General features: G+C 38.2%; 1 protein-coding gene across 6 annotated transcripts in view; it reads right to left on the reverse strand.

Annotated features, from left to right (window-relative positions):
* Positions 1 to 23,105, reverse strand: part of znf618 (zinc finger protein 618) — a 59,155-nt gene that overhangs the window by 30,139 nt on the left and 5,911 nt on the right. For all 6 annotated transcript variants that reach the window (XM_067437555.1, XM_067437554.1, XM_067437553.1 and 3 more), the window contains exons 3-4: positions 3,933 to 4,206; positions 493 to 570 (exon numbers count right to left, since the gene is read on the reverse strand). In XM_067437555.1, the coding sequence (XP_067293656.1) occupies positions 493 to 570; positions 3,933 to 4,173 (319 nt within the window). In that variant the 5' untranslated portion in view covers positions 4,174 to 4,206. The remainder of the gene's footprint in view (positions 1 to 492; positions 571 to 3,932; positions 4,207 to 23,105) is intronic.

Genomic DNA, 23,105 nt, shown 5'->3' on the forward strand with positions numbered 1-23,105 from the left:
ATTATCTGATTAGAGTGTGGCACCAGGTCTCTTCATTATTAAACCTTTTCACAATATTCAAATTTTCTGAGATACTGAATTTGGAATTTTCCTTAGTTGTCAGTTATAATTATCACAATTAAAATAAATAAACATTTTAAATATATCCATCTTTGTGTAATGAATGAATATAATATACAAGAATCACATAAAATCAACTTTTTGATGATATTCGAACTATATGACCAGCTACTGTGTGTGTGTGACACACACACACACACACACACACACATTCACTTATATACATACACATTGAGTCATGGGTTTGTGAGTAAGATGATTGGTGTAATGCGCAACCATCTAAGACAAGGTGATGGAAAGTTGTACTGTCTTTGTTGTCTGTTTATGGTCTTCATATTATTTCAAAGTCAGAACTATGCTCCCAGTACGAATCAGTTCATGAACTTACAACTATCCTAAATCAAATTGAGTAGGTGAAGAATAGAACGGCACCTGTGTGAGCTCGGACATGCGTCTGAAAGCAGTTGTAGTATTTGTACTTTTTGCCACATACTCCACAGATGTAAGAGCCTGTAAGAGAGAGAACAGAGGAAATATCAGTAAAGTAAAATATAAGTAAATAAACTTTACTAAGTTTCAAGTCTTAGTAAAGGTGCATTGTGTAATTACACCTTCAGACATTACACCGAATGGCTTACAGTTTAAAACTTTAGCACAAGTTGGGAAACTACAAGCTGGTGTTCCTTGAAAAGAGAAATATTATCAGATATTTCTGCAAATGTCTCAATTATGATTTACTTGCTGTATAGTCACAGTAACTACCAGTCAATCAATATGTATATCATCATGGTTTGGATGTTGATTTTTTAATTATCACATTAGCAGCCAAGTTTTTCTGTTCTGTAAGCGTCTTATTTTGACTGCGCTGAAAACATGTTAATATCTCAGAAAACACAGTGACACTCTCAACTCTTTCCCTGCCATTGACCGAATTTTGGGGATTTCCATGTTTTTACTGTTACACGGTAGGGGTCGCTATTACACATCTTCTGAAAGAGTACAGAATCTCCTGAACAAAACACAAATAAAGAAGCAGCAGAAACAAATGATATCATACAGTTGCAAGAAAAAGTATGTGAACCGCTTGCAGAATCTGTGAAAATCTGAATCATTTTAACAAAATAAAGAGGCAGGGTTTTTCCTGGGTCAGAAATGGTCTTCGGTGCTGGCTGACCAGACATCGTCATCCACGCACACGCACACACAGACACAGACACACCAACAGTAAAAGTACCTACTCGCGTTATCTGTGAGTCCAATACTGACAATAAATGTAAAATAAATGCAAACTTGTTTTTTTTTTTTTGCTTATCTAATTTTGATATCTCATTATGTATGATGTATTGATGTTTGTTTCTTTTGTTCCTCATTTTTACACCGTTTGCATGGTTTACTGATTAATTATTTTGGCAACAATCATCAAAAAGTAGCATTAAAAAAGTAATAACAAATAGTCTAATTCTCTACCATATACAATTTAATAAAAGTATTGGTTATCAACAACTTGCGTTGTTCTGGTTTCACCTTATTCCAGTCTAAACATTTTTTTTGTTACACATTATCAATATAAATACTAATAAATACATGAAAATACTGTGAATTATTAAGACTAATTCTTACTAAGCCCTCTTGTTTAATGGGGTAAGCACACTTGCATTCTCATTTCAGAAGTTATGTGAGTAAAAGATTACACACCGATTCGTGAGTTCAGTGTTGGACGCGTTGTGTGAATCCAGACTTTATAATTCAGCAGTAATTCAGGGAAAATATCGAACGCACCACATGGAACATGGATTCCGTCTTCCGACCTTTTACCATTGTGTCAGTTCAGTTGATTTTGATTGATATGTGCGAGTGAAAAAGAGCAATGATGCATTCTCTGTCACTCAGTTAACGTGTCCTGTCACACACATTTGTCATCGACATCAATTTATAAATCACAATAACTCATTAAATAAGACTTTTGGCGGGACAAAAATTTGTTTTGGCGGCCGCCAAAAAAATTTAAATGTAGGAAAAACCCTGCGAGGGATCATACAAAATGCATGATATTTTTCATGTAATGCTGTGCTGAATAAGATATTTTACGTAGAAAATGTTTGCATATAGTCCACAAGACATAACCATTCATTCTTAAGACGTTTTAATATTTTCTTTATTTAAATGTTTGTATAAAAGCAATATAAATGTTTGCAGTCATGCTCAAATGTGTGAAAACAGCGCTCTTGCTCTTGATATTGATTAATCATATCACATTACAATATAAAAATCCAGATCTCATATAAACATTTTTGTAACAATATCTTGAATTTTGTGAGCATTTATATTAATTTTGGTGTCATTTTTAACACAATCCCTAATTTCTGAACCGGCACAATAAATAAATCAAATTAGAAATTAGTTATTGATTGCATCTGAAGCAGTGAGTTTTACATCCAAACCAATGAATGATGTTAATAAATAAATCAGACAATGCACCGGCAATTTAGTGATATCCCAGCAGTCTTAACTGGTCTTGAAACAAAATCCTGAGTCCTTTAAAAGAAAAATACAGCGAGTCTCAAACACCATTGCCTCCTCCATCAAATCTATTTTGTGAAAAACACCACGGAAAAACAGGCGATTCTCATAACGCCAACTGTGAAGCGATCGCTGGAATCCTGATTATGTACACCCTTAAAACATCTGCAATGTCAAGCAGAACTGCGCAGCCGAATCATTGGGAGTTCAGGTAAACAAGCCTCACGCGAGGGTAGCGAAAATGGCAGATCATGGAAATAAATGTTATGTTCCAGGCTGTGCAGGGGATGTGAGGACTTTTCATACCCTTCCCACAGATAAAAAAGGTCAACAGTCATGGTTGATGTTTATTTACAATCAGATACCACAACAATTTAACTCAAAATTGTTAGTTTGCTCTGCCCATTTCACCACGGAGAGTTTTTCTAAACCTGGGACAATATCAAGCAGGATTCGCTCAGCGTCTAAAACTGAAGAAAGGGCCGATTCCAATTCCTGCAAGCAGTAAGTAATGACTTTATCCACTTCTTGACTGTCGAACCTATTTCTGATTAAACTGAAAGTTTCTTAGTAAGATAACATTATGATAATATCCCCTGTGTTGTCTAGATCCAACGCAAGATGCCAGTAAAGTAAGAATTGGAAACTCCAAGTAGCACACAACAGTTTGTCAAATGACAAAGGTTAATATTATTCCCTGCCAGTGTTGCCATACAATACAACAGTAGATACGCATGTCGATCACTTTTGATGGATTGAAATCTAAATTAGCCTAAATGTCATCATCAACACTGCTTAGAGATAGCTCACTCGATCCTTGTAGCTAACCTCACCTTCTCCACCATCTAAGTTGAAATGACAGTCATTTGACAAGGCTTCTAGTCAAATTGTTAAATAAATATACATTTTTGAGAACTGAAGTATAATTATTTTGCAGCGGGTGAGTAGTAAACATGACACTGAGTATTTTGAGTAGCTTATACACTACTTTGCTTAGCTAAATAAATCGACATTAAAATAAGTACTCTACTGTCAAACTGTACATGAATTGAAAAAATACAGTGAAATTGATCATATTGAGAAACTTCATTCCAAAAGTATGTATGTATAGATAGATAGATAGATAGATAGATAGATAGATAGATAGATAGATAGATAGATAGATAGATAGATAGATAGATAGATAGATAGATAGATAGATAGATAGATAGATAAGATAGATAAGATAGATAAGATAGATAAGATAGATAAGATAGATAAGATAGATTAGATAGATAGATAGATAGATAAATATAAAGGGATACACATGGCCACCCATTTGTAGAACATATCAACTAAAAACTATTTCATACCTTGTGTTTGCGAGTTGCGAGAGCTCCCCAAAACCACACAGATCTCCGCGGGTATGTTGCCATCGCTCGCTTTGCCGTTACTGGCCACAGACTCGGCGGTGGAAGCCACCTCGGTCTTTACGGTGACCGAGGGGAGCTTCGGTGAAGTTGTCGGCACCGCTTGCGTGGCTCCTGACTCTGTGGGGACCACAGCTGTGTCCTTCGGCTCCTGGCTGGGGTTAGGAACCTCCTGACAACTCATGACTCCAGGACTGCTCAGCAAGAGCAAAGGAAACTAGAAGAGACAGAAACATGAAGTGGCATTTTAAAAGGGGATCTATTATGCCACTTTTCAAAGAAATGATTTAATTTTTGTGCTCTACTAGAACAGGTTTTCCTGCTTGGAAAGTGTTGATTATTTTCTCATATTCTCTATTGTTGCAGCCTGTCTCTTCCCAGTCTGTCAGAAACACTCTGCTTAGTTCCTGCCTCTATGAAGCCCCTCCTTCTAAAATACACAATGTGCTCTGATTGGTCTACTAGAACAGTGTGTTGTGATTGGTCAAGCCTCGAGCATGTTTAGGAAATATCCCACTCCTTTCCATAGCCTGTCAGGTGTGCCATGGAAAATTATCCAATTCCCAAAAATTATTCAAAAAAATTAATAAATGCTACAAATAAGAATATATCAACACGCTGTTGGGCCTCTCTCTATATTTCGTCATTGTTTTATAAAATAAATGCTATTTGTCATCCTTTATGTCTGTAAGTGGGTTTTACAAATATTTAACCAATATAAAAAATGTAAAAAATGTTGTGACTAAACCATTGGCTCCTCAAACTGTCAGTCAAACCTCATAACTCCTCCCACCTCCATATAGAATGAGCCAGGCACAGTTTGGAGATCTCTACTTGTTTGCAATGCAAGAGTAAATAAAGCACTGATGTTTGAGTAATTACAGAGTTTTCTTTACTCAAGAAAATGTCCATAAAGGCTAACTTTTTTTTGTATTTGTAGAGCAGAGAATAGCCTTAGTCTGATACTTGCCGTCAAGTTAAAGCGAATGTACTGTTTTAAGTACACTATATTGCCAAAAGTTTTGGGACGCATGAACTTTAATGCCATCCCATTCTTAATCCATTGGGTTTAATATGGAGTCGGCCCACCCTTTGCAGAGATAACATCTTCAACTCTTCTGGGAAAGCTTTCCTCAAGGTTTTGGAGTGTGTTCATGGGAATTTTTAACCATTTTCTTCTAGAAACGCATTTGTGAGGTCAGGCATTGATGTTGGACGAGAAGACCTGGCTCTCAGTCTCCGCTCTAATTCATCCCAAAGCTGATCTATCGGGTTGAGGTCAGGACTCTGTGCAGGCCAGTCAAGTTCCTCCACACCAAACTTGCTCATCCATCGCTTTGTGAACTGGAGCGCAGTCATGTATGAACAGGAAGGGGCCGTCCCCAAACTGTTCCCACAAAGTTGGGAGCATGAAATTGTCCAAATGTCTTGGTATGCTGAAGCATTAAGAGTTCTTTTCACTGAAACTAAGGGGCCAAGCCCAACCCCTGAAAAACAACCCCACCCCATAATCCCCCCACCACCAAACGTTACACTTGATGGAACTGTTTTCATTTAACAGTTGAGATAGTTATTTAATGCTGATCTAACAGCAGAAGTCACAAGCCGGGGTTAAATCCCAGTTGCGCTGGTAGGCATGTTGTCACACTGCGCTACAATGAACCCCTATTAGAAATATGATATTATATTATATTCTATACTTTTATGAATTATATTGAGAAACCATGAGAAAGAGGTGAGTAATAATTTTCAATTCAGTCAATTTTCAGAAGTTATTAATTTTTATTTTTAACTATTATGTATATTTTGCGATGTGTTTGTTGTCAAACTCAAATGTGTTTATTTTTATTAATTTTTTAGTTAATATAATAATTGTATTTTATTGATCATTTTTTATTAATATTTTAGTTTGTTTTGGATTTTTTTATTTATTATATAAGACAACATGTTAATCTGTCATATTACAATGAACTATATTTCACTTCCATTATTTCGGAGGTAAATCAAGAAAAAAGTATACACTGTATCAATGAAACAAAACCACATAATTGTGCTAGACGTGTGCAATTAATGTGGGAAAAAAATAAATACTCTGAACCTCAAGTGGATTTACACAAACTGAGAAAGCGTTAGGTTCTGCCCCACTCTCCCCTACTATTTTAATATAATATCTAGCTTTTATATGCCATTTGAAGCAATGTGTGATCATGCAATTTTGTTATAATTTTATATAGTGGTTTGCTGTGGGATTTTTTTTTACTTTTCAAAACTGTGCCGTGGCAAAAAAAAAAAAAAAAAAAAAACGGTTGGGAAACACTGCCGTACCAGGCCCCGCCCATTGATTCTGCATATGAATTATTTAAATGAGAAATATTAAGATGTGCTGGTTCCCAGAAGAACAATCACGACTACAATGGAGGTGTTTCATAGAGTTCAGAAACACAGCTCTGCAAAGTTATTCTCTCTATCATTGTCTTTTTCATTATTACACACTGAAAAAAAAAAAGAAAAGGAAAAAAAAAGAAAACCATAATAGGTCCTCTTTAAGTGCCCAACTGTGATTTTGGGGCAATTCATGTCTTGTAAACTATTAAAGTACAATAAGAACAAATGTTAGAGAAGAACTAGAAGCAATCAAAACAAATTCAGAAACTCTATACAGCAGCATAACCTAATTTAACACTGAATTCAGTAATGCACAAGAACGGTTTTAAAGCATACAATACTTCCCTTCTGTGTGGGAGACATTCATAACAGTTCAGAATAGCAGAGATTTATGTTTGGGAGAAAAACTACAACTATATATGCATTAGCCAGAACTCTCTGCAGAGGAATAAAATCAACTTGATACATGTGTCTGCAATCTACACAATCTACAGCTCCATCTATATCTACTGAATGTGCTCTCTCAGAAGGAAAGACAGTCTCAAAGAAATATAAAAAGAAATAAATACTATTTTTTTAAAAGACAAAATATAAAAATCACTTTTCTTTTCGTTATAAGAAAAACATTATAGTATGACACATTTTTTTTACACCTTATTTCAATATCATGATAATAACGTACACTGTGATATATAAAAGCTTGAGTAATTATCACAACATGAACATTTGATGCTATTTGATATATTTTAAAACCAAATTTATTTTTTAGTGTTTATATAAATGCTCAAAGCAAAAATAAAAATATCAGCACAAATAATAATATTAATAATAACAGCAATAATAATTAACGTCTGTATATTTTCTGATGGCCAATATTATGCGCAATATGCAGCGTTTTGGATCATATTAGTTGGTTTCTAAAACAAACTGTGGCCAAAATAAAAGTACTGCTTCTGACAAATATCAGACAAATAGAAAAACGTATTGGCCAAAGCTACTAAATAAATAATGTCTGTAAGGTTTTTTTGATTGCCGATAAAGACTGCAAAAATCACAATTATAATGCTGCAATAAAAATTTATTTTACATAATATTTATTAAAATTAATGTGTGTTCTGGCTTGCCTGCATTTAGGATTTGTTTTCTCAGTGTCAAAAGAAAAGTTCCACTTCAAACACTTATTGGCTGATGCCAATAAAAACAAAAGCACACCATTAACTACAACATTAATAATAATGAAACACACTGGAAAACAAATCATGCTCATAGCAGTGTTTTGGATGATAATAGTTGGTTTCTAACGCTGCGTTCACACCAAACGTGAATTGAGCGTTAAAATCGCGTCTACCACGTCTAGTTTGACGCGTGAACATTTTGAATCTATTTGCGCTTCCGCAGCTAATTGGACGCGTGTAGAAATCGAGCATTTGAAGCGAAATAGACGCGCGTTAAAGGCGCTTCAGGTGAAATATATTAAGCATTAACAGCACATGTGCTTCAGCCAACGCACTACATGGATTATCTTCACTGCATGTATATCTAAATAAAATATAAAGTTATGAAACTTCACTTTGCCCATAGTTAAAATGATTTGGTAGGCAACAATAGATTAATTGGACCAAATATCGCCCATTAGACATTACACAAGACGAAGTATGTCATGTTTAATCTCTACATAGATATCCGAGCCAGCGGCAAACGCCAGAAGGACTGGCCGAGGAAAGGCTGCTCTCGCCGGGGTTAAGGAGCGCTGAGTGCCCGGAGATCGCCTGGATCTCACAACTCCAAGAACGCAAGAGTGTTCTTTTTAAATAGGCTCTGTCTATGAGTAAAACATCCTAGGTAAACCACATATTTTAGCTTTAAACAACTACATTAATTATATGCAGGGTTTCTCATCACGTGGCAGCAGCAAGCAGGCTCCTCATTGGTTAACGCGGCGCGAATTGATGGCAAAATTGACGCACAAAAAGCACCACACGCGCAAGACGCTCAATTCGCTTCAAATTTGCGTTATTCGCGCGAACTGGATGCGCAAATGAGGCGGAATCGCATCCATCGCGCCGCACGAAACGCGTCTATCGCGCCGCAGGACCTCCAGACGCACGTCAACGCGCCTTTCCATTGACTTAACATGGAAATCATTCGCTCCAGACGCTCTATTCACGTTTGGTGTGAACGTACCTTACAACAAACCAACCGCTAACGGGTTTCTCTGTCAAAATAAAAGTCCTGCTTCCAACACATATCGGACAAATAGAAAAACGTATTGGCCAAAGCTGATAAAAGAAAAGAAATGGGTGTTTTCCAGTGGTTTTATTTTTAGTGGTGATATATTTATTTTAGAATAATGCTAGTAGCCGTGTTTTTGATTATACAAGTTGGTAGTTAACATGCCTGAAACGCTACCATAACGACAGAAATGTTCAAATTTAAAACACAAATACAAATCAAACAAAGCAGTCATTTTTAAATTTACATTTCTTCAAAAATCTCGTACAGTGTGGAGTCACTTCTTAATGTCACGTCCTCCACAGAAAGAGCCAGAAGGCATTTATTATTGTGCACAGGTACGCTCTTTCACCGATTCATTTTGAAAACCAACTCCAAACTGCGGTAACAGAATTTCAACCCTGTCACCTAATGAGAATTTATTACTCTCAGGCTATTTCAGGAGATGACTGGAAGAGATTAGGCTGACAGCCCTAGTTTCCTTGAACCAGAATACACTGACACGTTCCCATCATGAAAAACGCTGCCATGCCTGTACCACTTTCAAAAAATGAGTAATGTGGAGAAAAAAAAAAAAGATTAGTTTCCTTTTTTGTTTATTAGTTTTTATTTTTACTATTTTACATTTAAATGGGAGTGGTGAAAAAAAAATATTGCACTCTTAAATTTCCTCTGAAAGAGTGGGCAACTATATAAAAAAAGCCTTTTCAATTTATATGCTAATGATCTTCGAATTAAAATTTAATAACTGGGAGATATTGAAAAGCGCACTTGAATTATACAAAAAATAAATCCTGAAAGAAAAGACTAAAATTAGAAATTCAGGGCAGCACACAGGCCAGTGCTGAGCCCTTAAACACTTGTGATTAAATTTTTGATGGAAATCAAAATTGCAAAACAAGCAGGAGATGAAGAGACTGAACCTGGTCTGGGACACACACATGCACACACACACACACACACACACATACATATATATAATATATATATGAGTATATGTGTTTTATTTATTTATATATATATTCATTAAATATATATATACACACACATACATACATACATACATATATACACACATACATACGTTTTATTTATATATATGTATGCAAATGTATATGTATGTAATATATATATATATATATATATATATATATATATATATATATATATATATATATATATATATATATATATATATATATATATAAAATCATTACACTCCTACAATTCTGTGTTGTGTTAAAATACTGTATTTTTAATTCCATTCCACTCCGTTTCGTTTTTCTTGGATGTTTCATTATTTGAATCGTCCGACACTTTCTCCGAGATCAGAGAAGAGCACGTGTGCAATGGTTGGCCGTTATTTAATGAATTTTCTCTCACCTTATAACCTGCAATTTTATTATTTTACCCACACCCCATGAAGCCTGAGATGCTACAATCATGTACACCACAAGTAAGGGTTACATGATCTACTCTTCTGCGTCATCAAACTGTAATCGCTTTATTGGAATTAACAGACCAAATGAGTCATAGGAAGCGAATACTGGTCGATTCCTTCCAGAGGGCAAACCATTGAAGCAGCACTCTTAGAAAACGCAATTTTAAAAGAGCACTTCAGGCCAAAAAATGTTTTTTATGCATTTTATATATATATATATATATTTATATATACCCTTAAACTGACCCACACCACCACACCTGTCCCTAACTCTACCCTTAAACTGACCCACACCACCACACCTGACCCTAACTTTACCCTTAAACTGACCAACACCACCACACCTGACCCTAACTTTACCCTTAAACTGACCCACACCACCACACCTGTCCCTAACTCTACCCTTAAACTGACCCACACCACCACACCTAAACCCTAACTTTACCCTTAAACTGACCCACACCACCACACCTGACCCTAACTCTACCCTTAAACTGACCCACACCACCACACCTGTCTCTAACTCTACCCTTAAACTGACCCACACCACCACACCTGTCCCTAACTCTACCCTTAAACTGACCCACACCACCACACCTGTCCCTAACTCTACCCTTAAACTGACCCACACCACCACACCTGACCCTAACTCTACCCTTAAACTGACCCACACCACCACACCTGTCTCTAACTCTACCCTTAAACTGACCCACACCACCACACCTGTCTCTAACTCTACCCTTAAACTGACCCACACCACCACACCTGTTCCTAACTTTACCCTTAAACTGCCCCACACCACCACACCTGTCCCTAACTCTACCCTTAAACTGACCCACACCACCACACCTGTCCCTAACTCTACCCTTAAACTGACCCACACCACCACACCTGTCCCTAACTCTACCCTTAAACTGACCCACACCACCACACCTGTCCCTAACTCTACCCTTAAACTGACCCACACCACCACACCTGTCCCTAACTTTACCCTTAAACTGACCCACACCACCACACCTGTCCCTAACTTTACCCTTAAACTGACCCACACCACCACACCTGTCCCTAACTTTACCCTTAAACTGACCCACACCACCACACCTGACCCTAACTCTACCCTTAAACTGACCCACACCACCACACCTGTCCCTAACTTTACCCTTAAACTGACCCACACCACCACACCTGACCCTAACTTTACCCTTAAACTGACTCACACCACCACACCTGTCCCTAACTCTACCCTTAAACTGACCCACACCACCACACCTGTCCCTAACTTTACCCTTAAACTGACCCACACCACCACAACTGTCCCTAACTCTTCCCTTAAACTGAACCACACCACCACACCTGTCCCTAACTTTACCCTTAAACTGACCCACACCACCACACCTGTCCCTAACTTTACCCTTAAACTGACCCACACACCACACCTGTCCCTAACTCTACCCTTAAAGTGACCCACACCACCACACCTGTCCCTAACTTTATCCTTAAACTGACCCACACCACCACACCTGTCCCTAACTTTACCCTTAAACTGACCCACACCACCACACCTGTCCCTAACTTTATCCTTAAACTGACCCACACCACCACACCTGTCCCTAACTTTATCCTTAAACTGACCCACACCACCACACCTGTCCCTAACTTTATCCTTAAACTGACCCACACCACCACACCTGTCTCTAACTTTACCCTTAAACTGACCCACACCACCACACCTGACCCTAACTTTACCCTTAAACTGACCCACACCACCACACCTGCCCCTAACTTTACCCTTCAACTGACCCACACCACCACACCTGTCCCTAACTTTACCCTTAAACTGACCCACACCACCACACCTGACCCTAACTCTACCCTTAAACTGACCCACACCACCACACCTGTCCCTAACTCTACCCTTAAACTGACCCACACCACCACACCTGTCCCTAACTCTACCCTTAAACTGACCCACACCACCACACCTGTCCCTAACTTTACCCTTAAACTGACCCACACCACCACACCTGTCCCTAACTTTACCCTTAAACTGACCCACACCACCACACCTGTCCCTAACTTTACCCTTAAACTGACCCACACCACCACACCTGACCCTAACTCTACCCTTAAACTGACCCACACCACCACACCTGTCCCTAACTCTACCCTTAAACTGACCCACACCACCACACCTGTCCCTAACTTTACCCTTAAACTGACCCACACCACCACACCTGACCCTAACTCTACCCTTAAACTGACCCACACCACCACACCTGTCCCTAACTCTACCCTTAAAACTGACCCACACCACCACACCTGACCCTAACTTTACCCTTAAACTGACCCACACCACCACACCTGTCCCTAACTCTACCCTTAAACTGACCCACACCACCACACCTGACCCTAACTCTACCCTTAAACTGACCCACACCACCACACCTGCCCCTAACTTTACCCTTAAACTGACCCACACCACCACACCTGTCCCTAACTCTACCCTTAAACTGACCCACACCACCACACCTGTCCCTAACTCTACCCTTAAACTGACCCACACCACCACACCTGTCCCTAACTCTACCCTTAAACTGACCCACACCACCACACCTGTCCCTAACTCTACCCTTAAACTGACCCACACCACCACACCTGACCCTAACTCTACCCTTAAACTGACCCACACCACCACACCTGTCCCTAACTCTACCCTTAAACTGACCCACATCACCACACCTGTCCCTAACTTTACCCTTAAACTGACCCACATCACCACAACTGTCCCTAACTTTACCCTTAAACTGACCCACATCACCACAACTGTCCCTAACTTTACCCTTAAACTGACCCACACCACCACACCTGTCCCTAACTCTACCCTTAAACTGACCCACACCACCACACCGGTCATCCAAAAATCACCACTCAAGAGTTCTTAGATTTGAGTCCCCTAGAACCATATTCTAAACCTCTTGTAAGAGACTTAGGTTTCCTAATCGATAATAATAAAAAAATGGACAAGCAAATAAACTTGGTGGTCCGAAACCCTTTTTTATAACCTAAAGTAAAACCATTTTTATCAGATGCAGATTTTGAGAGAGTACTCCATTATTTCGTCTTCTCACGATTGGATTTTGTACAACTCCCTGTATGTCGGTATGAATTCTGCATCCCTGGCCCGATTGCAGGCTGTACAAAATGCTGCAGCGTAGCTTTTAAAAAGGGTAAAGAAACACGATCACGTTTCCCCAATACTAGCCTCGTTACAACGGCTACCAGTTCACCTTAGAATAAGGTATAACATTTTATTATTAATTTTTAAATCTTTACACAACCAGGCCCCACCATATCTCACAAACTTACTACTTCCATACAATCCTAAAAGATCACTCCGTTCAGAAAAACAAAACCTACTTGTAGTGCCCAGGACAACCCGGGTACCCAAATACTACCAAGCATTCATCACATACCTGCCGGTTTTTAAGAAGTTGCTGAAAGCTTATTTAATGAAGGGGGAGTCATTATACTTTCTTCTAAAGAAACCATCAGCTAAATGTCTCAATAACATGCAAGTAGTGGACAAAACATGTTTGTTGAAGAGCTTTTTACCTAAGAATAAGACGAGACACCAGTGTCATTAAATAATAACTGACTATATCAACATGTAATATTGCAAAAAGGCGAGACTAAAATGTAGTCGTTTCATTCACCATTGTCGCTGGGCTGCGTGGATGAGAAAGTAATGACTTCTGTCTCATATGGCATGAAACAAGCCAGCATATTATCTGTATACCTGCATATTTTGTCATCAGTTTTGTTCATGGAATCCATAATTTAATAATGCACTTGTAAAAAAAAAAAAAAACCTCTGTTTTTGACCAAAAAAAACAGGAGACAGTTAAAGACTGTTTTTACAAACAACTACAAGCTTTCAAGAGGTCAGGAATTTAAATCCACCAATCAAAGATTTTCTCTTAAAGGGATACATTTTCTGCCCTGTGTTGTTCTCTCTACACACTGTGGATGATCTGAAAACACAGATGAACATGTTCAGCGATGTCCGCTGAGATAGACCAGCTGAAAGACTCTGAGGCCCCGTCCACACGGAGACGCGTTTAGCTGTATACGTATACATTTTGTACCGTATCAGCGTTTCGTCCACACGGATCCGGTGTTTGGAAGCATGAATCCGATATTTTTCGAAACCGGGTCCCAAAGCGGATAAATCTGAAAACGATCATCTTCCGTTTTCGTGTGTACAGCGAATCCGTATATTTTCTGAAACGGCGATGTCATCACACTACGTCCAGCACGGTGAAAGAGTTAAGGGATACAACTACGGGCACTGGGCATGCACACATCAATATCACGTCATTTAATTAACGGATCTGCATACCTGTAAGGGTATGTTTTAGGTTGGGGTAGGTGTAGGCATTAATAAAACACACCTGTTAAGTAGCAAATGTATTTATTGTTATTTTATTGTGAGATTTTGCCTCACCTCCCACCACTGCTATACCCCTTCTAGCCACAACTCTTCTTCTCCGTTTTTAGTGTATTTCTGTGGCAGAATTACAGCGCCACACACTGGCCTGGCATGCAAACTACATCGTTTTTAGTCCGTTTTCGTTATCTCGTGTGGACGCAGATATTTCTTGAAACGAGGAAAAAAAAAAAAGATCGGATTAGGAAAGCGCTGGCTTCGTGTGGACGGGGCCTTATTTCCCCAGAATGTGTTCTGTCAAAAGCCAACTGTGCTGTTTGTTGCAGCTAAATCTGCCATCAAACCTTCTCAGTGATGAACTGCAATAAATTTAAACATGAACCTTAACTGTTTGCGATTGTGGTTGCTGAGTAAATGCACTTTTAAGAAACCTCTGTGTGACAATACAAAGTCTGTTTGTTTACTGTTGTTTGAACAGGAAAATAAAAAATTTGGAATTACTTTTAGGAATTTCACTGTTTTATATTTCGAGAAAAGTTATTTTTTTTTTTTACCAGTTTTCATAATGTAGGGTGTGATAAGGTCAAATACCATGCGTATGAGTTTATTTTCTTGAGTTCTGCTTATTGGTGAAAGTGTAAAAATTCTGATGAAATGTAAAAATAAATTTCTCAGATCATTGCTATAAATTTCAGCCAAAAAAACAAGAATTTACCCAAAATCCAGCTTGAAGAAAATGAGTTTCCATTGACTAAAACTAGACAAAAATACCCAGTGGCCTGTTGAATGAAGTTATCGGGACAAACTCAGAGTTTTAGAGTAGATTTAGAGCTGACAAAACCATTCAAATCCAACCTGGTTTAGATCTGGTTAAGAGGGCTCACAACCAAGCGGCTCCTCCCCCAGTTTCTCTTGAAGCAAATACTTAAACTGCAAATCATCGACTGGACACTAGAGACAGGCTCCAGAAGTGAACAAAATCTCACTGAGCCCCATGTTACTAGCCTGGAAATCTAGATGCACCCTAGCGGCAGCAAATCTAATCTGCCGCGAGTGTCGTCTAGCAACTCTCTATACACTTCTGAGCTGTAACCGCCAAACTCTTGATGGGCCAATCACATCGTGTATAGAGTCGGTAGGCGGGGCTTAACATACTGATGCCAGAGTTGCGTTTGCGTGCTTCTAGTAAACACAGAAACTGACGAACGGCGGTCTTTCGAATCAGCTTTGACCACGACTCTGTAAGACTTGGAGTTAAGCTTTTCTCTGAGAAAAGAACAAAGAACGGCACTGAAGTCATTCTTAAGAAGGGAAGATGTGTTCAGAGTTTAGCCGACCGGATACGGCGAATGTTTAATCTGTCAACGAGCTCTGCTTCACCTTCGTTGCTCTGGTTGGTGTAGCGCTATCCCATCGCGTACAGAGGGAGTTTGAAAGACAACCGTTTATCCGCCCCTCGGATTGAGCTGTCAATGGTGAGTTTCCAGACCAAACATCTTGATGTGGGTCTGGCTTGTCAGGCTACCATGTTACAGCTCTACAGCAGAAATAACATGTTTATGGCAACGGCTGTCTTTGAGGCTTCAAAAACACTCTTCAGAAACATATGGGTGACGTCACAGACACTACATCCATTTTTTTACAGTCTATGTTTACACCGATCCTCATCCATCTTTTTCCTATGGAGGCTACTGCGTTATAGATGGGTGCCACTTCTGGTTTGGGGGCGTTCCACTCAAAAAGACTAAAACTAATCAACTTACTTGGGTAGCAACTGAAACCATCTTCATGCAGATGTTTATTTGACTAAAGCATGACTAAATATAATAAAAACTATGAAGTACATTTGACATAGCACCATGTCAAAGACTAAATTAACTAAAAATAGCTGATGAAATGAACACTACATGCATGTGGTGCTTCATGCCAAATTGTAATCTGCAATTCTAGGGTGTTAGGGTTCCTCTGTCAAGCGAGTGGATGGGATTTAGCAAGCGCCACTAATACTAAAAAGGTGAGGAAATGTAGAACAATTATAATAAATCTGCCCAGAACTGGCCACCCTCCAAAGTATCCGAGCAGAAAGACCGACACTAAAGGAGGCCATCAAGAAGCCTCCGGCAGCTCACAGTCCACCATGAAATAACATGTACACTGACTAATTACTAAATGAAAAAATGTGGTTGCACTTTGTTTTACAGTATGCACATGTACAGTGCTTCCACAAGAAAATACTGGTAATATAAGGTAACTTATCTAGGTTAAGGTGTAGTATTACCCAGTTATTGTAAGGGCTATAATCAGTACATGGGAAACAGGGCTGTGAAATACAGTGCTACCAAAACATATTCCATAGCAGAGCACCGATTGAGTTGTACTGCTATTAACAATGTGTAAAATGTAACGCTGCACCAATCAAGACATTCGATACCATCATGATCACCAATATTTTAAGAGTGCCGATCCAATCGTCAATCATCACGGTAAGCTTAGATGCTGCAGAGAATAATGCAGCACATTGCAAAATGACAGACGTTATATTTAGTGAAATATTAACACACTATCATTATCTTTTTGTCCGGGAACTTATCGATTTTTATTGAATATGGGGGGAAAAAAACAGTTGTCCCACAGAACAAAAGAATGCCATGCACGTTTGAGTAAATGAGGGAATTTTTCATTTTGGGGTGAACTATATTCTAGAGTACGTCTAAGTAACTAACCAAATACAAGCAAATTTGCGACACTGACCATGTGTGCGCAAAAGGTCAGATTTTCTTGCTTCCACTGAAGCACATAAGATGCTCTTTGGAAAATGCACAAATCCTGCTGGGATAACATGGATCATCAGTTCTGAACAGTCCCATAGAGTTCATTTCAGCTTGAGTGTGAGTTTCAATTCAAAGCAAAACCAGGACAGGCCAAATGATAAGAAAATATACATATTATACACTATACAATTTTCATATCCAGAATAGTGCTGAAACTTCTATCAAGGTACACAATATTATTGATATGGTGAACAGAGAACTTAAAAACGAACAAAATGAACGAGTAAACATAGAACTTGCTAATGAAAAGTTTTAATGACTTGCATGAACACCAAACTGGCATTTTAAACAAAGAAATCACTTAAAATAATCAAAAAATAGAGTTATCTAAAGAAGGCAAAAATACAAATATAATTTTTTTTTTTTTTTGATACTGGTCACTTGGCATGCTTTTTATGCTTAGTAATCATCATAAAATAGGTATTATATGAAAGTTTAAACACTTAAAATTCATCCTGTAAAACTGGTTTGGAAATTGGACAGAGTCACAATTAAAACGGTTCTTTAAAACATTTAAGCAGCCCAATTTTTGTGATATCAACTTCAAATTTGGAACACAACGTGGCTAGATATGATTTGATTTTCTAGCAAAATTATATATATATATATATATATATATATATATATATATATATATATACATACATATACACACACACACACACACACACACACATGACTTCCATAGTTTTTTTTGTTTGTTTTTTTTTCATTCTGACATTCTTCAAAATATCTTCCCTTGTGTTCAGCTGAAGAAAGAAATTCATACAGGTTTGAAACAATTTGAGGGTGAGTAAAGGATAACAATTTTCATTTTAAAGAGAACTATCCCTTTAAGTTGAGTAGCTTGTCAAACTTTAGTTTCAGGGTAGCTTCCCCAACACTGCCCGTAGGTGGCGCTGTTCCCAATTTTGGAACATACCCTCAGATCAAGATGCTAATTAAGTATACCAAGTTTCATTTGGGTTCATTTGGAAATCAAAGTTTTACCAAGATATAGCATTTAATGTGAATTTAGGTTGACATGGTTGAATATTAACATACATTAGTCAGTAATTTCTGTGTGCCTTGGCCCAGTGATCCTTTAGTGAGTCAATTTGGGCAAGAATTAGCTGTTGCCTTCAGCAATAATAAGAGTGTCTTTAAAAAGAGGCCAACCTTAGGTCCGTATTCCAATGCATTGTCACTGCATGAATTACCACATATTTTAAGTTCAGAGGATGGCAGTTAAAGGTTAAATATTAAAATGAATATGGCAAATGGTGACCATGTCTTAAAGGGATAGCTTACTGAAAACTGAAATTCATGTCATTTTCTCATGTCGCTCCAAACCAGTGTGCATATACTGGCTCAATGTTGTTTTAAAGTGGTTTTAGAACCCAATGACTTCCACTGTACGGGCAAAAACAGATGAAACTAAGGTTTATTTTATTCTTTATGTTCCATAAAAGAAAGGAAAGGAAGTCACACAAGATAGCATAAATTAAGATAAATTAAATTAATCCAAACTAATGACATTCTTTTGTTATTCAAAAATAATGTTTTTGCTGTTGTTGTTTGTTTGTTTATATGAAGCAGTGTTGTGTTAATATATTGAATTTGTTTTTTTGGATAGATTTTTGTTGTGTCATTCTAGTTTTTTAATATTATTCTTGGTTTTATTTTAGTTAAGTAATTATTTTGTAATGCTTCAAGTAATGATATAAACATGGGGGGAAAATTACTGGAATATTGAAAAAAAAAAAAAAACATTATTTCAGCAAAAGTAAATATATAAATGTATAGAAATATAACTTATTACCGTCATTTAATTTCCAAATAAATGCAAAAATGTATTTATTATTCCACACATCCAAACACTCACATCCATAATTTGGTACTGATTTCCTCTCTGAGTTCTCTGAACTGTGAGAGAGGCAGAGTTTGCTATGAGCAACTAACAGTATGGAGTCAATGTAGCACATTATGAAATCTAGGTTCCCAGAGTGATGTAACGTTAATAATTACCAGAATCAAAAATAAGGCCCAAATTTACATAAAGGCAGTTGGGCTTAACATTATCCTACAGAGCCACAATATCAGAGTCATTTTGTATTCATTGCTTTTGGGAAAAAGCAGGACCTTAATGGAGTTTCTAAGGGATTTAAAGGAAAACACTGCATAGCACAGCATCTGCGTTACTTTAAAGTTGCTTCACTTTATGGAGAATTTCAAGGGATAGTTCACCAAAATTTCTACACTGTCATCATTTAATAAATGTCATGTTTTACAATTCTTAAGACATTTTAAAATATATTTATCGTAGTTAAAACAATATTAAAGTCACACCACACCACATTTTACAACCTAAAATGTAAATTTGAATGGTCATAAAAAGGTCAAATTATCATATTATAAGAGACTTAATTGACCTTAACACACAATCATGCATGTCTACAGTGGTCCTCAATTACATTTACAACATTATCGGTGTGAAATATCCTTTTTGATGCCATTTGAGCATAAGAAACAACATTTATAGGACATAAATGCTGCCAAGTGAACAGACATTCCTTCAAACAAAAACATGCGTATCAAATTTCAAAATGGCCCTAGCAAACTGGGTATCAGAGGATTCTGCATCACCCAAGGAACCCATAGACACCAAGATCAAGATTTAACCTGAAGACACCAAGATTTTCTGATAAAATTCAAAAGTTATGAACAAAAAAAAGCCAGATCTCTTTGCCTGTAGGTCAAAATTGGGCGCTGTTCCCAATTTTGGCACGTACCCTCTGATCAAGGTGCTAATGAAGTATACCAAGTTTCATTTGATAGATCAAAGTTTTGCCAAGATATAGCAGATAATGAATATTGACATAAGTGTTGTCACCTTGTCATATGATCTTCACCTGTGACTAATAATGGATCAATTAGGTCTCAAGTGTGTATAAAAAGAACCCCAGTACACTAGACCTTCACATCAACTGCAACTAGACCTCTGCAAACATGCCTAAGATTCACCCTGAGACTAAAGTTTTGATTATCAAGAGGCTGAAGACCAGATCCACTGCTGATGTGGCAGACACCTTCAATGTGTCTCAGCGTCAAGTACAGAGGATAAAAAAAAAAGATTTGAAGAGACTGGAGACGTTTTTGACATGCCCAGGTCAGGCAGACCCCGCAAGACAACTGCTCGAGAGGACCGTTTGTTGGCTCGAAAATCCAAGGCCAGCCCATTTTCCACTGCAGCAGAGCTCCACTAGACCTAGTCACCTGAAGTCTCTGTGTCAACCAGAACAGTTTGTCGGATTCTGTCTCGAAATGGCCTCCATGGTCGAATCAGTGCCCAGAAGCCAGCACTAAACAAAAGACAATTGAAAAACCGTGTGGCATTTGCCAAGGCCCACAGCCTGCTAAAAGGATGGACGCTGGAAAAGTGGCAGAAGGTGGATTTTTCAGATGAATCTTCTGTTGAATTACACCACAGTCGCCGCAAATATTGCAGGAGACCTACTGGAGCCAGAATGGATCCGAGATTCACCCAGAAAACAGTGAAGTTTGGTGGCGGAAAAATCCTGGTCTGGGGTTACATCCATTATGGGGGTGTGCGAGAGATCTGCAGGGTGGAAGGCAACATCAATAGTCTAAAATACCAAGAAATCTTAGCTACCTCTTATATTCCCAACCATAAAAGAGGCCAAATTCTGCAGCAGGACGGTGCTCCATCGCATACTTCCATCTCCACATCAAAGTTCTTCAGGCGAAGAAGATCAAGATGCTCCAGGATTGGCCAGCCCAGTCACCAGACATGAACATCATTGAGCATATGTGGGGTAGGATGAAAGAGGACGCATGGAAGACGAAACCAAAGAATATTGATGAACTCTGGGAGGCATGCAAGACTGCTTTCTTAGCTATTCCTGATGACTTCATCAATAAATTGTATGAATCCTTGCCAAACCGCATGGATGCAGTCCTTCAAGCTCATGGAAGTCATACAAGATATTAAATTTGAATCTCACAGCACCACAACTTAATTTGCTGACATATTTTTGTATTTGCAGTAAATTTGTTCAATTTCTGTATAGGCGACAAAACTTGTCTTGCCAAAATTTGACCTTTCTGTCTTGATTAAATGATAATTATTTTTTCTGTGAAAATTATTTATTTCAGTGCATTAAACATCATTTGGGAGGGTTTTAGCTTTTTATATGAGCTATTTCTAACACCAATTAATTAATTAAAAGTCAGGTTAATATCAGGTATTTCTAGAAAATAGATAAGCGACAAGACTTTGTCAGGGACTGTAATGGGCAAAATGCACAACATTGATTGTTATCAGCATAAGGAACTCAATTTCCAAAAGTTATAACAAACAGAATTGTTGAAATGTTGGTGGCACTTTTGGTCCTAGAGACCCTTTTACTATTCAGGGCCACCTCTATAAAGGCCCTTTCACACCGAACGCGTAACGGAAAAGCGAAACAAATAAGCGAATATTTAGCATGCGAATATTTCGCGTCAAATTCATTCGTATCAGCCGCGACACGAATTTGCTACATTTCAGAGCTCCAACATTCCAAAACAGTTGCTACGACAGCCGAGAAAACACGGCACTGCATCATTCAGTGAAGACGAGCTTTTCATTTTATTTAAAAGTCGGTTTCTGGTGCAACCCAGTCTTGAAGAACAGAGAGTCTGAAGGAGAGTATGCTAATCATGTACAGGAGCTAAAACTTTATCATGGCCGGTTCTGCACTTACTTTCTAAAGTCTGTGGGACAATTTGAGGATCTCATCCTGAGACGTCAGCATTAGCAGCGCATCTGACGAGACAAACCGCCCACTTCAGGGAACCAAACGATCCGGACGCACAGTCACAATGTAAACATGTAAGTGCCACAGACATACTGATGGCAACACATTCACTTTCCATAATCGTGGACATAAGGTTAACAAAAAAAAAGATTTATAAAAGGTTAACTTAAGTTATTGCTGTCTGTAAACACAGTAGTAAACACAGCTGCAGGTGCACTGCTTTGACTAGACCTACAGCTGTAATCTCATGAGAAATGCCATACCTGGCAAAGATTAATGCTGAGTGAATAGCTCGTGACATCAACTGGACATTTCGTCACCTTTGTTTCCTTGTATTTTATTGGTTGAAGCCGTTTTTGACGGAGCTAGTGTAAAAAAAATAATAATAATAAAAATTAAAAAAAAATCGAAACTGAAACCAAAAAAATAAATGTCGTTTTTTCGCCTCAGCACATTCGCGTTCGGTGTGGAAGTGCTCATTACACAAACAGCTGACCAAAAAAAAAAACCATTGTGCGAATTATTCGCGCGTCAAATTTGCGTCCAGTGTGAAAGGGCCTTTAAGCGTGCGTTCTTTTCCTATTAACGTTTCATAGGGACGCCATAGAAAACTAACAATTCCACTAGGGCGAACAGCACCCATGGTGCTTGGCTTTTAAAAGATTATGCAAAACTAAAATATTTTCTTTCATGTAATGTGGCTTTTTCCATTATAATATGAGAACATACAGCTTTTACTTTACTGGGGTGTGGAGGGACCAGTTAAAAAGAAAAAGAAAAAAAACAACAAAGAGCAGTATTAAAGGTTTAGTTCACCCAAAAAAGAAAACAGTCGTATGCGAGTGACATGACGTAGACTGTAAGTTACGTAAGCTCCGGTGAGAGTAGACGCCTCTCGTGGTTCAAACAACAAACTCAAGCTTCTTCCACATTTCCTAACTTCCTTATGACCGGCGTTTAGTTTTAATCTGTCCTTTGGGC

This window comes from Pseudorasbora parva, chromosome 3, assembly GCF_024679245.1.
Source record: "Pseudorasbora parva isolate DD20220531a chromosome 3, ASM2467924v1, whole genome shotgun sequence".
Classification (NCBI taxonomy): domain Eukaryota; kingdom Metazoa; phylum Chordata; class Actinopteri; order Cypriniformes; family Gobionidae; genus Pseudorasbora; species Pseudorasbora parva.